Raw genomic sequence first — 18,048 nt, forward strand, 5'->3', positions numbered from 1 at the left:
GATATACCAAAAGCACAAGGAATTACTTTTTCCACTTCCTTTGGGCTGTTGGTTCAGGGACCATGTCCATTTGACCCCAGTTTCACTGGTAGGTAACTGGCAAACAGTAGTTCCTAAACTCTAATAAGGACCTGCCAAGGCCATGTGTAGAAAGCAGAGATCAGGCTGACATGAGGGAAGCTATTTGTAAGTGTGGCCTGTGTTGGGTTATAGCCCACCTTGCTGCAAAATCCAAGCTACCAGGCATTAGCTGGTTAGTGCATCCCTGGAGCTAGCTTTGTGCTGTGCTCTTTACCTACCTTCCAGTGCCTCTGCAACAATAGTCACCATAAATGATTTAAAAACAGGTGAAACTTGGAGGTTTCCCTTTCTCTTTTGATCTTTTTGTTGGTTTGAATAAGGCATTTCTGTATGATTCTGGCCACAAGAACGAGTTAGGAGGACTTTGTTTTGGTCCACGTTATGATAACAAAATATTGCAGCTGGAGTGACTTATCAACAGCAGAGATTGATTTCTCCCTGGGATAAAAGCTGAAGTCCAAGGTCAGGGCACGGGCTGATACTGGGTCTAATGAGACTTCCTTCAGACAGCTACTGGTATTAGGTGTGATAAGCTGGTAGATCCCTTTGGAGTTGCTCTGAGGAAGGACCCATCCCCCACTCATGAGCTCATCCCCCAGGACCTAGCAAGACTCTGTCTCCTTACTGTTAAAGATTCAATACATGGATTTGAGGTGAGGACACAAATACTGAGGCCACAGTACCGACAAATGCAGAATTTTATTTATTTTCAATCTTAAAACATTTGTAAGTAAAATGGTATATATTTATCAAGTGAGATTACACTTTTCTGATCACTGATGTGGCTGGAAGATGTCCTTGTTTATTTTTAATTTGCTTTCTTATTTGCTTCTTTCCCTTTCCAGTTTTCCTGAGGGCATTTTCCCCTCCTTATTGACTCAACACTTCATCCACTAAGAACTTTGTCTCTTTTCTCCCCAACATATTTCCCCAAACTGGTCACCATAGACTATGTAACGTAAGTTTAGTAGTCCAAATCACAATCCACTTGCCTTTTACTTGGTGGGCTCTTCCTTCCCTTTATGCTTTGGCTATTCACAAGCTCGTGCCCAGCCATCTTGTCTCTCATGACTCTTCACACCAGCTAGTTAGTATACTTGAAATGTGTTTGCGGGAACTCTGATAAATCAGATATAATTTCTCACCAAGAAATCCATCATTCTCCCAGAATCATATCAATTTTCCTGCTCTTCCCGTCCCGTGGAGGCCAACCCTGGAGTCTAGAAGCTCATCCTCACTCTAGGCAATCACAGCTGAGTCCCGCCTTCCACTGTCTTCGCGTTCATTCCCTAGAAAACCCAAATGTCTTGCCTGAAAATGGGACATGGTGGTTGTAATAGGAATCTTACCTGGGATGAAGAGTAGTAACCATTGTCCTACAGTGGAGTCCTCATACTGTGTGATTCCGATCTTGTGTTCAGTTCCTTATACTATGGGGATTTTTACTTATAGGTATTTTGCCACATGTGTGGCTGATGGTTTTATTCTTTCTGCTGTTGCTTAAAAAAAAAACACAATTTCTTGCAAGCAACCAACTTTTAGATAAACTAAAGTTGTTGGTATTTGGATCTTCATTCAAGTCTAACCTGGTAATGTCTATAGCATTACAAAATGTTGCTAGGTTCTTTGAAGACTTGGTATTGTTAACACGGAGCTATATATTACGTGTTCTTTAACTAAAATGTATTAATATGAGCAAGTCACGTTGGATATTGATTTCTCATTGTTTTATTGTTAGTGCTTCATAAATACTGTGTGGCCCTATACCAAACCTATGCCCTTGTATACTTCTTACAAGTACAACTGCTTTCTGGCCTTTTCACCTTTAGGAACATCTGTTGATTATTGGTGTGAACCAGCTCTGCTCTGGGTGTTTCTACATATTAATAAATGAAAAGTCTGCTAGTGTAGCTTCCAGAAAAAAAAAAGCCACCCTTCTGGTCCTCCCATTCCTGTGATGTCATCATTGCTTCCTTCTTCTGGCTGTCAATGTCTTGTCATTCCTAGAAGGATTCCCATGAGACAAACACCAGCTGCCAGCCACACATTCAGGCCTAGATGCCACAGAGAGGCTCTCTTCCTGAAGATCATGATTTACACTGATCAGAAGTCCACCATTTGAGATGGCCGGAGATCTCAAAAAAAAGAATTTTGGGCTCAGGCTAATGGCTCTGTCAACACAGACCTGAACGTTTTTTAACCAGATCTAGTTCCCTAGAGGATGAACAGTCATGTGGAAAGACAGTGACTGGCTTTTATAGAGCCAAGATTCAACCTTCACTTCAGCCACTGTAGCTGGCATACTGAACACTGACTGCAATTATGGATGGGATCATGATACATCCTTGAGTCTGATGCAAACATACTTAATACTTTCTAGATGTGTGGTCTATCACAGACATGCTTGCTTGAGAGCCCAGGGATGATCGCTTCTGTGGAAAGCTTCACCCTGGGTCTTCTGGGTCAACCTCTGAAAGAGGAAGCCACTTTCTTACCCCGTGTTTGGTAACACTGTACTTATCCAAAACTGCTGCTTTGTGACACTGTCAGAACAATTTGCCTTTTCTTAGAAAGGCCAAATATAACATTAAACTCTCGGGGTTGTCTTTTGTTGCTGTTTGCTGTGGCAGGACCCCAGCTCTACAAAAAGACCAAACTTCAAAGCTTTGAAAATGTTTCCTTGCAAAGTCTAGGCCAGCATTTGCTGCAGAGACTTAGCTGCTGCTTATGAACCATTCCTCCGAGGTTCTAGTGGGAAATTACACATTTTCAGATCCCTGGGCACTGGCCATGATGCAAGGGTTTTTTTTTTTTTTTTAATACAATGGAACCTTTCCGAGCCCTGTGAGTTGTGCCTGATCCAGGCCTCTCAGGTACCAGACACTCAACAGTTACCAAAGGGTAACCAGATACAGTGTCTCTGCGTTTATGGTCTCACACCAATGAAAACTTAAAATGTGGACTCTGCTGGGAGTGTATGAGGCCGCTATAAACTTTATCAATAAAAACTGAAAGAAAAGTGATAAATTAAGGAAAATTAAGAGACACTCCCAAGACTGAGAGGGGGTTCCAAGAAAAAGAAAGACATCAATCTTTTTTAATTTATGGAGTTTTATGGGACAAAGACTAAGGCAATCTCTACTGGGTCCCTTTGGCCCAACCAGGAGATGATCATGCTCAACTCATGTACCCCAGTTAGGGGTAGTATACACTCCTTTGTCCATGTCTGATTGTGCTTCATTAGCTGTTGACCTTAACTCTTTCGAGCTGTTAGTCATTGGCTGGTATTGCTACTTCCAACCTGGCAGCTGTCTAAAACCTCCTCAGTTGTACCAGGCCCTCTGTGTTCTCACAGACACCAAGAAGTAGCTGCCTTTGTCCTTAGCTAACTCCTTGTCTATCGGATGGTCAGGGTCACCTTTCCTAAACTAGACAGAGGCTTCTTGTTTGACGCCAACTTTGCTTACAGTTTAGTCTGTCACAATTAGCTGCATCAGAAACCAGGATGTAAGAGGGAACAATAATGACTTTCATGTGTCCCTCAAGAGCTGGGGCAGGAGGGCAGTGGGCCTGCCTGAACTGTTTCTGAACCCTGTCCCTTCTCATACTTGTCTAGTTTGGTTATCTTACAGCTGAGTACAAGTCCGCTTGTTTGCTTTTCTCAGTGTCTAGGCCTTGATGTGTTAGCCATTAACCTTTTTAGTTCCCACCACTACTCTCACTTGTATGCGTGTGAGTGACTTGTGTGGCCCCTTCCCATACTTCCTACAAAGAGCTAGCCTTTCCAAAGTTCCTGTCCTCTCTGCAGATGTAGATACTCACACTGGGCTCAAACGGCCTGGTTGAAAGGCTGTGGTTGAAGTAATGAGACCAGCACCCTGTGGCCTTGAGACTGTACCTCAGCAGGGAGAGCTCTTCGACTTGTGTAACTTCCCAGAACCTCCAGGTTGGGAAGGAACATGAAAACAAACAAGGCAGCAAGGTCAGGTGGGAGCAAATGTCTGCCTGGTCAGATGCAAGTGCAGTAGAGGTGTTCATGAGAACCAGATAACAACTTAGGGTGGTAACTAGCACTCAGTGTCAGGCCTTCCTACCAGAATGGGAAAAACCCTGTTGGTCCGGAGTTGAGGCCACTGACAACTGGAGCTTGAAGCCCTGAAATGCAGCCAGTGTAACCAAGTAATCAATTTGAACCTTATTAACTTCATTAATTTAATTTAAAGGCTCACCCAGCAAGAGGTAGGTAGAAAGCATCCGCATATTCCTTACCACAGGAACCACAGTTTACTATTAGATAACAAGGTAGACATAAAGATTCTTCTAACACCTCACCCAATTCCTTAATTTGACACACCAAAGTGTACGTTCACCTTGGTCACCTGACCCGAGTTATGCAAGCTACTTGATTCTCTTACAAAACAGTGACCACAGTGATCTTCCCAGCACTGACCTCCATCCCAAGTGTAAGATATGAGGAGCTTCCTTTGGAAGGCAAGTTCTCAGTTGAGCCTTAGAGAAAGATGTGAGGTAAACAAAACACAAGCAAGTCAGCCGGGTCTATGGCACCACCAGGCAAGGCTAACCATTCCTATGGCTTCTGGAGGCCCTGAGTCCAGGCAAAAGCCAAGGCTTTGAAAGAGAGCCTGAAGCTGTTCCGTCTCAGCTCCTTGGGTCAAATGATTGCTGCACTAATTGTCCAAACCTCACAGCTCCCAGATCTGTGGGTCATCTTTCATTCACTGGCTAAACGCCATCAACTGGTGCCTACTGGGCTCCTAGAGCCTTATGAACTCTGTAGGGAGTGTGTGCTGCAACGAGGATGACAGGTGGGCTGAGACACCAGAGAAACTAGGGTGTCCAGAGCCAAGAGTTCCAAGTAGACCAGCAGGGAAACTGGGACTCCCGCAGAGGGCCTTGGGGACTTGGCAGAGAGATAGCTTCTAGATGCAGGAGCTGCAAGATGGCTTGAGATAATCAGGAAGTCTTTCTCTGCTGTCCATTTCTTTCATAGTGTTGAAGTGGGGCTATTTTGCTTGTTTGCTTTGTTTTGTTTGGGCATACTTATGTGCATGTGTGCGTGTATGCATTGATGCATCCATACTGTGAGGGCATTGACGCATGTGTGCATGCATTGCATGTGTAAGTCCATGCTCATGTGTATCATGTTGGTGTTGCTGAGCATGGGACACAGAGGGCTTACTCCCACTCCAACAACTGAAGTGCCAGGAGATCACACTGCTCCTGCACCTCCCTGCCACCTCTTTCAGCCACAGTGTCTTTGCACTGGCCATTCCTTTGAACAGATTGCTCTCCTCTTTCCCAAGGCTGGCTCTAATCACAATGTCATGATTGCAACTGACCTCAGCTAGTGCAGCTGGTGTGAACCTTGTTCTATATTCTTACTTTCTGTAATAAGCTATAACATACCATGTGGTTCTTCTAGCCAACCTGGATGTTGGTCTGGGTCTCTGAGATTCCTGTCTCGTTTCATCACTGACATCTCTGGCTCCAGTGGTCACTTGATGATATGTGTTAGGTGAATGAAAGTAATGGATGCCTTTGCTTCAAAACCATGGTTGATTAGCCAAGTGTGTGGGTTACTCCACTTTCACATAATGAATGGCATGACTTTAGTACATCTCTGTTCAGATAGCATTCATTTGTTACTTTGGATGGGAGTCATGGAAGCTCAGCTAAAGAAGTGATGACATTCATGGATTTCTGGCAATCGTACTATGTTTGTGATATTTGTACTGCATGCAGCTATGTTGAAATGCCCTCCTCACCAAAATATGTTACATTTTTATTGGCTCATTAGAAGACAGCTACACATTGGGTTTCCTTGTTATTACTCCCTCCTCTAGTTGGAGTCTTTCCTACTTCATGAGTCCTTTCTGTCAGTAAGTCATGTGTGCATTGTCACATCCCCATAGGGAAGACTGATGTGTTCCCAGGTAGCTGCTTGTGAGGCTGTCCAGCACCAATGTCAGTGTGTTTGCTAACAGGGCTCCAAGCTCAATTTTCTCAAGCCCAGACTTAGCTAATCAGACAGCCACTCCAGACCTCCCAGACAGGACACCATGATGAGCCAAGAAGCCTCAATAACAACAGCACTCCAGAGTTCTGATTTGCCAACCCCACAGGCCAAGTGAGGGTAGGGAGGTAAGGGTGAGGTAAGGGAGGCTTAGTCATAACAAGGTTTTTCTAGAAACACTAAAAACTCAAGAAGAGCCGTGTGCACTTAGAAAAATACAAGAGGCCAAATATAATCTTGGGTAAACTTATTAAGTGTGTTAGCACCAGAAGAATTCATGGAAGGAAGCCTGGCTGTGGTGATTTGTCCCCAGTTTGAGGCACTATTCAGGTAGGCTGAGTAGGTGTGAACTTACTGGAAGAAGAGGGAAAGCTTTGAGATTTCAAAAGCCACATGCCATTCCCAGTTTACTCTCTCTGCTTCATGCTTGCCACTGAAGACGTAAGCCCTCAGCTTCTGCTCCAGCTTCATGCCTGCTGCTTGTTTCCAAAGTCCTCCTTCATGGACGGACTCTTATCCCTCTGAAACCATAAACCCAAACAAATTCTTCCTCCTGTAAGTTACCTTGGTCATGATGCTTGGTCACAGCAACAGAAAAGTAGCTATGACACTGGCCAAACAGGGTGCCACAGGGAAATGATGGTGAAGTATGAAGGAAGGTGTGGTGGTTTGAGTGAGAATGGCTGCCAGAGGCTCATATATTTGAACATTTGTCTCTCGGTTGATCAAATATTTAGGAAAGAGTAGGAGATGTGTCACTGGGGGTGGGTGCTGAGGTTTCAAAAGCTCATACCAGGCTCAGTCTTATCCTCTCTCTCTCTCTCTGCCTACTGTTTATGGAAAAGATGTAAAATCTCATCTACTGTTCCAACACTATGTCTGTCTACTTGCTTGCCTGCCTGCCTGCTTGCCTACCATGTTCCCTACCACAGCAGTCATGAGTCACCCCCTGAAACTGTAAGCAAGCCCTCGATGAAATGTTTTCTTTTATAAAGTGCTTTGGTTATGCTGTCTCTTCATAGCAGTGGAAAAGGAACTAAGACAGAAGACAACGGGAGATGAGAAGGAGAGGTCAGGGAGTGAGGAGACAGTGTGGGGAGATGAGGACAGTAATGCGGGTGTAAATAAAATGGGATGAGATGGAGATCATGGAGAATGAGGGTGGGAATCAGATGGGGCATGGGGGGAGAGAAGAGGAGCATAAGGTGACAAGACCTCTGTGGATGACTTGGAAGAGGAGGGAAGGGCAAGGACAAGGTGTGGAAATGGGGACATGAAGCACCAGGGTAGGAGGAAGGAAGAAATGAGGCAAGGATGACCAGCCTCAAGATGGAGGAAGATTTGATGGACCCCTGTATTCTCTTCTGTGACCTGCCCTTTGTGGTACTGCTCTAGTACCAACGAGGAGGATTCCTGAGTTTTAAAAGGAATAGGGTGATACTTCCAAACATGACTGGAATGTGACATATTATAAACAAACCTAATAGGTCCCTGACTAGCTTTTTATACTGCTTTTTTTATTTATTTAAGAACTTCATACATTAGAACATTTAATTTGATTATGTCCATTCCTATTCACCTCTTCAAGACACCCTGCCCAATCTTCCCTCCAAATTCATGTTTGCTTTCATTATTTATTATTGTTGTTTTTGTTATTATTATTATTAGCCCTTGAGTCAAATTAATGCATGCCACATGTGTATGTGTGTGTTGCCATGCACTGGAGCATGAGCAACCAGCTTACCAGGATCCAGCTACATGCCCAAAGAAAAATGACTTTCCCTCTGCTTCCTCTGTCAGCAGCCATAAGCTACCAATAGGCTAGGGCGAGGCCTTGGGAACACGCTCCAGTCCATGCTGAAATTTTGGCCAGCTTGATTTTTTGCAAGTCATGTGCAAGCAACCACAGCTGCTGCGAGTTTATGTGTTCAGCAGCTATAATAACATCCAGAAGTCGGTATTTCACAACTTTCCTGCTCATCCTCTGGCTATTATGTTCTTTCCTTCCTCTCTTCCCCATGTTCCTGGAGCCTTGCATGGATGGAAATAGGTATAGATGACCTGTCTACAGCTAAACACCCACATGTACTTATTCTCCATACTTTAACCACACTACCCGTTGAAAAAGACGCTTCTTGACCAAGCATAAGAGTATCACGAATCTATGGCAACAAGCACAGATATTTAGAAGACAGTTTGACAACAGGACCATTGAGTGAAACACCAGTGGGTTCCTCACTGTGGCTTATGGTCTTCCCAGTCATAGGAAGACCATACTCATGATAATAGAAATGGAATTCTTCCTGTGGAGACCACCTCAAATCCACTCAGAAAATAGTTGGTTTGCCCATAATGATCATGCTGCTATTTCATTATTGGGTACAACTTGCCTAGCAGATTGGTATTGTAGCAAGATGCCAAGTTTTTTATGTTTTACTGTAAACACCTTTAATCAGGGCCCCACATAGATGAAGCCTTCTTCAGAATCTCTGTGCATCGAAGGCTCCTGGGATTGCAGACATGTGCCACCATACCTGACAGAGCTCTTCATCATCCATGAAAGTTAGTAGCAGTAGGTATGTCTATTTTAGGACTTTTTTACAAAAAGAACTAATCATCCTATATCAGTAGGCATATCCTCATTTTCATACAATAATTAGTGTCTTATTTCTGTGAACAGGCACCATGATCAATGCAAGTTTTATAAGGGACAACATTTAATTGGGGCTGGTCTACAGGTTCAGAGGTTCAGTCCATTATCATCAAGGCAGGAGCATGGCAGCATTCCAGCAGGCATGGTGCAGGAGGAGCTGAGTTCTACATTTTCACCTGAAGGAAGCCAGGAACAGACTGAGCATCCCCAGGCAGCTAGGAGGAGGGTCTCTAAACCCACCCCCACAGTGACACACTTCCTCCTACAAGGCCACACCTTCTAATAATGCCACTGCCTGGGTCAAGCATATGCAAACCATCACACTTAGTTTTACTAGATAGTGCAGATCAGGCATAGCCTCTGAGAAACTAGGATGGTGCAGCCCATTCAGGTGTCCTGTGATTGCCTGGTTTGATGCACACACACACACACACACACACACACACACACACACACACACAGAGAGAGAGAGAGAGGGGGGGTGTTCTTGTTTGTGTAGTACCCTACAGAAGTAACTACAGGCTTTCTATCCCATACCCAATGATTGCATGGATGTTAGATTCCAGCCATGAAGATGAAGAACCAAAAAAGTATGAGAAATAAAAATTCCAAGATATAGTCCCTCTATGAGGAGAGACCTCTGAGTAACTGGCCCTGTACCTTTGATGCTATGTCCTTTTCCATGAGCTCAAATGTGTGTATCACCTGGTCTTATCTGGAAATGCATTTCCAGAAGATGGTCCCATTCCTAATCCATCAGGGACCCCATCAGTTCCATTCATCTCAGCCTTCCTTTGTCTTGGCCCTAATGGTAGCCAATATAGTTCCTTTGGATAAACTTTTTAACAGAAGTCGTCTACTCACTTATAATGGCTTGTAAGAGAAGATAGGTGTTTAAATAGTGAAGGTCCTTCTGGGCTAGAATTATAAAATGACCCCGTATCTTGTCTTCCAGCACTTTATATACAAGAGAAAGAGGGAATTCTTTGTGACCTAGGTCTCAAAATCTCCTGTGCCCCATGCATTTGGCTAGCAACTTACAGATGTGTATGTGTTTTTTTTTTTTTATTTCTTTGTAGATCACGTTTTATATTCTGGTGAAGGCCATTTATACCTTGGGCTACAGTGTTTCTCTGATGTCTCTTACAACAGGAAGCATAATTATCTGCCTCTTCAGGTAAGGAACAAAAAAAATGAGCAATTCTGCAAAGATTATGAGAAGAGCAGACTTTCCTATAGGTTGTTTGGTAACTCACAGGTTTAGACTCTGAGTTTAGACCTGGAATCCCTCTGTGTACCAAGCTATAGAGAATCCTTGGGGCTAGAGAGATAGATCAGCATTTAAAAGCACTTGCTGTTGGGCAATGCTAGGATTCAATTTCCAGCACCCATATTATGTCACATGGCCATCTATAAGTCCAGTCGCAGGAAATCCCTTACTTTCTTCTGGCCTTTGTGGGCTCCCACACACATGGTACACATAAACTCAGTCAGTTACCCGTGCACACACTAGATAGGTAGTTAGAGAGGCACACAGATGAGTAAATAAATAAAAATAAAGCACTCATGAAGAAAGGTAGCATGTTGACACTAAATATTTTACATTTCTTATGTAAACAGGTAATGCTGCCCTTCAGTTCAATGCTCTTGATCTCCTTCTCTCTCCTTGCACTCTCTCTCTCTCTCTCTCTCTCTCTCTCTCTCTCTCTCTCTCTCTCGTGTGTGGTGTGTGTGTGTGTGTCTGTCTGTCTGTCTGTCTGTCTGTCCTGGAATTTACCTTGTAGATCAGGTTGGCCTCAAATTTAGATATCCTCCTGCCTCTGCCTCCCAAGTTCTGGAATCAAAGGCATGCGCAACCACCACCAGAGACATAACCTCTAATGTGCTCTTTACGACTTTACCAGCCAATTCAAGAGCATCACATCTTGACTCCATGTACTGTTGATGCTTGTTTGTTTGTTTGTTTTGTATGTTTTCATTCTATATTGAGACCTCACCGACATTGGTATTTAGTTAGCACGCCTACATGTTGCCTTTCATTTTTCTGACACTTTCCTCCCTGCTGGGGTCATCGCTTTGCTTCTCATGAGCCTCCCTAAGCACCTCTGATCACACTGTAATGGCAGTGAATTTTCAGCCTTTTAGCTTGCCTAAAACAGATCCTTTTGCCTTGGTTCTTAAAAGGATATTCCTGAGTACCGAGGATAATAAGATTGTGGCTCCTGAAGAGTTAGTTGCCTGTGGCTCAACTTTGTTCCTAAAGTCTTTTCCACTTTCAAATGTCTGTCCCTCTGTTGAAATAAGCTAGTTTTTATTAACTTTCTGAAGCTGAAGTTCACGGGCTTGGTTTCATTACATTTGTATCTTTCTTATGGTTGTGAAATGTCCGACCTGTTACTCCCTTTGATCAGTTTCAGAAGTCCTTGGCTAGTGCCTCCTGAAATATTGCCTCCCATCATTCTCTTCTCCTGGATCAGCATCCTCAGTGTGTCCCGTGTTCTGGCCTGTTCTCATATATTTTCTTACCATGCTTCCATCTCGTTACTCCATGTCTCTCCAGTTTAATTTGGTATGTTCTATGTCTTAGTCAGGGTTTCTATTCCTGAACAAACATCACAACCAAGAAGCAAGTTGAGGGGGTGGGGGAGGATTTATTCAGCTTACACTTCCACATTGCTGTTTATCACCAAAGGAAGTCAAGCCTGAAACTCAAGCAGGTCAGGAAGCAGGAGCTGATGCAGAGGCCATGGAGGGTGCTGTTTACTGGCTTGCCTCCCCTGGCTTGCTCAGCTTGCTTTCTTATAGAACCCAGGACCACCAGCCCAGGGATGGTACCACTCGAAATTGGCCCTCCCATCCTTGATCACTAATTGAGAAAATGCCTTACAGCTGGATCTCATGGAGTCATTTCCTTAAGGGAGGCTCCTTTCTCTGTGATAACTCCAGATTGTGTCAAGTTGACACACAGAACCAGCCAGTATGTTCTACAAACCCAGTTCATGGCACTGTCATTTACAGCATTTGATCAACTCTTGGACATCTCTTTCATTCTTGAGATCAGAGAGAGTTGTAGGAGCAGAGATTTCAGGTTGTTTTCCCTTTAAAGATGATTTTAATGTTTTCTTTGAAACTTCATGTATAGATAAAGTGCATTTTGATTATATCCAATACCCTTCCCACCTCTGACTCCTCTTGGATTCTCTACCACACACCCTCTTAAATTCATGCCCTTTGCCTTTTTTCTTAAATGAGGGTGTGTTAGCTAGGTTTCATTGTTAATTTGACACAATTAAGAGTCATTTGTGAAGAGAAAGTCTCTATTAGATTGTTCAGATCAAATTGGTCAATGGTCATATCTGTGAGGAATTGTCTTAACTGTTGTTTGCTGCGGGAGGTCCTAGCCCATCTCTTGGTAGGTGAGCCTGGGCTATATGAGAAAGCTAGGTGAGAAAGCTAGAGAAAGTGAGTCTATAACCAGCCCTCCTCTATGGTTTCTACTCCAGGTTCCTTCCCTGAATTCCTTCAGTGATAGATTATTACCTGGAAGCACAAGATTTAATAAGCCCCACGTTGCCTTTGGTCATGATATTTTATCACAGTAATCTAACTCAAACTAGAGCAGGGGGTAGCCAATTGCTTTCTGATTGGATTTAAGATCCATTGCACAGGATGAAACTCATGCCTGGTATTTTTAAACCTGGCCAAGAACTTATGGTTGCAGAGCTTACAGGGGTAAACTATTATTTTGCAAAATGAACATTTTGTTCTAAATACTTATCTTTATACACATAGATTACCAGAGTCGTTAGCCCTTACCACAGAGGCTTCTTTCTGCAGTAAATGTTGTGTTAATACAAAGAATCACAAATATTCAAAGTGCAGGTAGTAAGTGACTGTAGAGTGAAGTGGTATCTGGTAGACGCATGTGCTTTGTGTGCATGGTATGTGTATGTATGTGTATTTATTCATGTGCGTGCATGTGGAGGGCAGAGGTCAATGTCTGGTGTTTCTCTCAATCATTCTTCACTGTATTTTGAGATGGTTTCTTACAGAACATTGAGCTTACTGATCTGGTTACACTGGCTAGTCAGCAAGCCCCAAGTCCCAAGGATCCTCTAGTCTCGTCCTCCCTGGGGTTGCACTCGACTTTTTCACGTGTGTCCAGAGGATCTAACTTAGGTTCTAACACTGACTGCAGCAAACACTTCACCAACTAACCCATCATTCCTGCCTCCCCATATGCTTTTGGAACATCTTTATATCTTCTCTAGTCCCATGTTTGCGCAGTTTCAATTGTTTGGTTTCCTGTGACATTTTTTAAATTCTTTGTAAATATTGCAGACACTAGTTTTTCTCATAAGTCCAGTTACAAATGTTTTCTGCCATTGGCTAGGTTTCTGTTAAGCTTGGTGATGTGTACTTAATATGTTGAAGTTTAAATTTTGATGGAATCCACTTTGCCTATTTTTTCATTATGTTGCCTGTGGTTTTGGTATACCATTTAAAAGACTTTTTATCATATCCAAGGTCACATTTTTTCAACCCAAAATAGTTTTATCCTTCTGGCTCTTGTGTTTTGGTCACTGATTCATTTCAGTTAGTTTTTCATATGCTACAAAACGGAAGAGTCTAGCCTTATTCTCTCACAATTCCTACCCAGTGGTTCAACACCAACAGTTTAAAAGACTACTAAATGTTCTTGGCTTCATCAGAAGGCAACTGGCCATAAATGTGAATGTTTTAAGATCCTCAGTCTGATGCACTAGGCCATTTGCAGAACCATACAGCTGGATCACCATAGTCTCTGGAAAATTTGGAATCCAGAGAGAGACGTTCTACTTTGTTCTTTTAAAAATTGTTCTGTCTTTCAAGATCCTTTGCAATCCCATGTTACTTTTAGATGCAAATCTAGGGCCTCCATTATGCAAGTGATGGGTAACATTCCATGTCTTCTGGGTTTTCTTTGTTTTTCTTCATCTATTTATTTTCTGCTCTGACATCTGAATTTTTCTGTAGAGACATGAAGAAACATGCATTTAGCACATAAATAGATGGAAATAAATAAGTAGGAACCTACATCTGACCAAAATCCACTTAAGTCTAAATTACTGAACCAGTGAGTTTACTGGGGCTAATTACTACAGGTTACTTATGGAGACATGGATGACTCAAAAGCAATTGCATCACTGGAAAGCCCACTCAAGCACAAATGATAATTCACAAAAGCTGAATCTCCTAGTTCCCTTTTTCAACCTGCATGCAGCTAAACAGGTTGGTGATTCTCCTCTACATAGAAGCTGTTATTATTTGAGAAGGTTCCTTGTCAATCAATATCCTAAGTTTCAGGAACTTCCTAAGACTTGTGAGATGCTTATTTTCTAGGTCTGGTAAGTTTTGTTTTTTGTTTACTTGCATGGTCTTAATGACTTCACTGCAAGAGGAAATGTTTCCATTTCTAAATTACTACATAACAGCTTCTGAGGCTGGGTAATTTTCTTTGATCTTTAAATCTACTGAATCTCTCTTTTGCCTGCCTAGATTTTCCTTGGACATCTCTAGGGAATTTCTAAAGCCAGTTGCACATTTTAAATCCAGCATTTTTATTTAGTTACTTCTTCAAATTTCATTTATTCATTGAAATTCTATGTTTGTCGAAGGATTGCTCTATTTCATTCTGTTCTTTGAACATGTTCAAAGCATTTGGCCTCAGGCCTCTAATAAGGCTACTTCAAGTGGGTTTTTTTTTTTAGCTTTGTATGATTTTTAAAGAGAATGCTTTATTTCTTTCTTTTTCCTATTAGAGATCCAGCTCTCTTGCTTCTTTTAATGCATCATTATCTTTTTGTTGAAATTGGACGGTTTTTTTTATAATATGAGGTGATAACTCTGGAAGTCAAATTTTGTCTCTCAGTTTTGTTGTCTTTTGTTATGAATTGTAGCTGTTTCTATATTATTTATTCTATTTTGTTATTTTTGTGGTACTTGAGTGAACTCAGGACCTTACAAATGCTAGACAAGCAGTCTACCACTGAGGTACAACCCAACCCTTTACTTTACTTTTATTGTGAGGCAGGGTCTCTCTGAAATACCCAGGTTAGCCCTGAAATCCCTCTTGGTCCCAGGCAAATCCTGAATTTACAACCTTCATGTTTCATACCTCTGAGTATCTGGTATGACAGCTCTGTGCTACTAGGCCTAGCTTGTAATCACTTATTTAGTAACTTTTCTAAACTTTCTATTTTGTAGAAATTGTATTGCCCCTGTTGGTCTCCAAAGCCTATACACTGTTAGCTAGCAGTAAATTTCTTACTGATAGAGATTTCCTTAGACATCTGCAGTCAGAGGAGAAACACAGGAAGAAAAGAAAACATATATTTTCTATATGGGGAGTCTGGCTGTGTTAGAAGTACTCCTCCAAGGCTTAGACAAGCTGTTTACCACTCTGCCTTAACTTCATTTTGCTCATGCCAAAGAACAGTAAAAGCTCTTTTGGAGCCTATAACCTGCCTACAGCATGTATGCAGTTTTCTAAGTTCCTCTGTATATATGAGAGCTTTTCAGAATCCTGCTTTCCCGGAGAGCCTCTCCTCAGCCTTTCTTCTCAGGCTCCAGAATGTCTGTCATTTGACTGAACTGTTAATGTTGGCCTTAGGCAGCATCCAAAAACTATGTGGCTTTCATCACAGCTGCTGCTCAATCTGAGTATGTTCTGGAAGGTCGTACCCGTTTAATGAAATTGGAGGTTTAAGAAAAATTGTCTTGTATTTGTAGGTAATTCCTGAGACCACACAGCAAACATGAGCTGTAGTCCAGGACAGTGCTAAGCTGGGCATGTACCCTTGGACAAGGCAAGGCTGACCTAAAGTGTGCTAACCTGGGATCAGGGACCGCATAGCTATCAACTCGACTATTTTCCAGAGTTTCAACAGGATTAGTTTGAGTAGTTTTGCCAGGTTTCAGGGTTTCTTGGAAGTGCTGGACAAGGGCCCCATTCCACTGTTTTCACTGGCTCCTTTGTTGGGATTCTAATTCTAATTTCAGGTGACTACCTTTTGGACGTTCTTGTCAAATTCAACAGAATCTCTCCTCCACCGCAGAAAACGGCATCTGCTGTTCATGACATATCCTCATCTAACCATATCCACACAGGTGCTGCTGTGTCAGTAGTGTGCCTTCACTTTAAGTTCTAAGCCTCACCTACACTTACTTTGTAAAGTAAAAAACACAACTAAAATAGCTTATTTCCATAAATAATTGAATATGATTTTTTGCAAGTTTCACTAGAACTCATTCAGTCTCCAAAAATATTGACATATTAACATATGTTCTGTTTGTGTACAGAAAATAAAATAATTGTAATTGAATTAATCTATTAACCTCTATCAGCATCTCATTTGTGTGTAATACTAAGGGGTATTGCGGTATTGCACTATGACACTGCCATAGTACACATTAAAACACAAACACAATACATATACCTGACATTGCCATAGCGCACATAACGTACACACAATACATATACTGAATATATTAATTCAAGACAAGAATATAATGTACAAAAGAAAAGTAGTCCATGCTGCTCTTGCTTTTAACTTTAGATTAATTAAAATACATAAAATTTTAAATCAACCCACATTTGGCCATATTTCAGTCTCATTTGTTCACATAGCTCACAGCCAATGATTGGCTCACCCAGGTCCAGGACCATGAGAGAGTCAAAGAGCAAGTCAATGCTTATGTGGCCAGGAAAGGGGATCAGTGGAAGGCATCAAACTGTACCCTTGGTGTCAATATAAAGAGGAGAAAGTTAACTTGTACAGAAGGCAGTTTCCTACCTAATTCAGAAAGTTATACATCAGAGTCGAAGCCTTTGAGGCCAAGTTTCAGCTGAGAAGTGGGTAAGGTCATGGCTGTGGCTCTGTCTCAGAGTAGAAGCAACTGAGAATGAAGACCACAGGCTACAACAGAAGACAAGAAATAATGGGACACCCACATTCAATTACACAGCCTGTGTCCTGAAACATGGGGGAACAGACACAGTTGGTTGCAGGCTCAAGACAGCTTTTGTGTGGCTTTTGCATTATATAGAGCTCCAACCTAAGGAAGTAATCTGAAATAAAAGAAGAATCCATTTGCCAAGAGATGGAAACAAACAAAAAACAATACTGTGATAACTGAAGTAAGATAAATGGTAAATTTCATGAGAAGAAACAGCATAAGTGATAATTAAACATCAATTTCTGACTCTCCCCCTTCAGGAAGCTGCACTGCACAAGGAACTACATCCACCTGAATCTGTTCCTCTCCTTCATGCTGAGAGCCATCTCTGTGCTGGTCAAGGACAGTGTGCTCTACTCCAGCTCAGGTACACTGCGCTGCCACGACCAGCCGGGCTCCTGGGTAAGACTGTCCTGAGGGCAAAATCACAGTGCATGGGGGAGACCCTAGTACCTACCAACCTCCCCACTCTCAAAGGGGCAAGAAGCAGGATCATAGTCCTTCTCATGCCTGAGCAATGGAAAGAGGCTGCATGGGTTCAGGCCTGTGTCTGCAGGCAAGACCAGGGGGTCCACAAGAAGGCTGACTGGTGTCTAGCCACTGGGTGGGGTTGGGAAATTGAGAGGCACTAGGCCCTGGTGACCAATGCTGAAATGAATGCAGCAGCAGCAGGTAAGAAATCCTTTTGTAGATGAGCATACATGTTAATCTAAATCTTCCAGATTCCAAGGAGTCCCTCTACCCATTTCCTAGAGATGATCAACTCCCATGGTTATATAAACCGCAGGCGATGGCAGTGGGAAGTGCACTCGGTATAACTTTGATGCAAGAACACACAAGGCGATGATTAGTTTTTGCAGTGCAGCATGGGTTCTCTCGTGTGCCTAGCCCTTCTGCCTTGGCTCTGCTTGCAGGGATAAGAGTGGTGATGTACTACTACTCAAGTCAATTGGACAGGTATTTGAGAGCCTTCTACATGTAAGTCTTCCCAGGGTTTTCTCCACTAGCATATACTGCTCCACCTTTGGGAACTCGGTGTAGTTCCTGATCTGGGGTCTCAGTAACTGGACACTGAACTGCCCCCCACCCTCCCTACCCCCTGCTGCATGTGAGTAGGTTTATCTGCTAACATCCAGTTTGGCCTGAAGAGAGTTTAGTTAGTTTAGTTTTGACACGGCATAGTGCCTTGTAGCTGTATAGCATGTCAGCTGTGTCTAGCCCTCACCGTCCACCTACAGGTAAGCGCATTCTCCAGACTCATGATATAGAGGTGGGCTTTAAA

General features: G+C 42.6%; 1 protein-coding gene across 7 annotated transcripts in view; it reads left to right on the forward strand.

Annotated features, from left to right (window-relative positions):
• Positions 1-18,048, forward strand: part of Vipr2 (vasoactive intestinal peptide receptor 2) — a 73,938-nt gene that overhangs the window by 41,829 nt on the left and 14,061 nt on the right. For 4 of the 7 annotated variants that reach the window (XR_005505447.2, XM_017594055.3, XM_063261586.1 and 1 more), the window contains 2 exons: positions 9,848-9,945; positions 17,027-17,168. Coding sequence is in view for 6 of the 7 variants with exons in the window: in XM_017594055.3 (XP_017449544.1) it covers positions 9,848-9,945; positions 17,027-17,168 (240 nt within the window). In the remaining variant the exon portion in view is untranslated. The remainder of the gene's footprint in view (positions 1-9,847; positions 9,946-17,026; positions 17,169-18,048) is intronic. The other 3 variants (XM_039111850.2, XM_039111852.2, XM_039111851.2) reach the window with 1 other exon arrangement.

The sequence above is a fragment of the Rattus norvegicus genome, chromosome 6 (genome assembly GCF_036323735.1).
Source record: "Rattus norvegicus strain BN/NHsdMcwi chromosome 6, GRCr8, whole genome shotgun sequence".
NCBI lineage: Eukaryota > Metazoa > Chordata > Mammalia > Rodentia > Muridae > Rattus > Rattus norvegicus.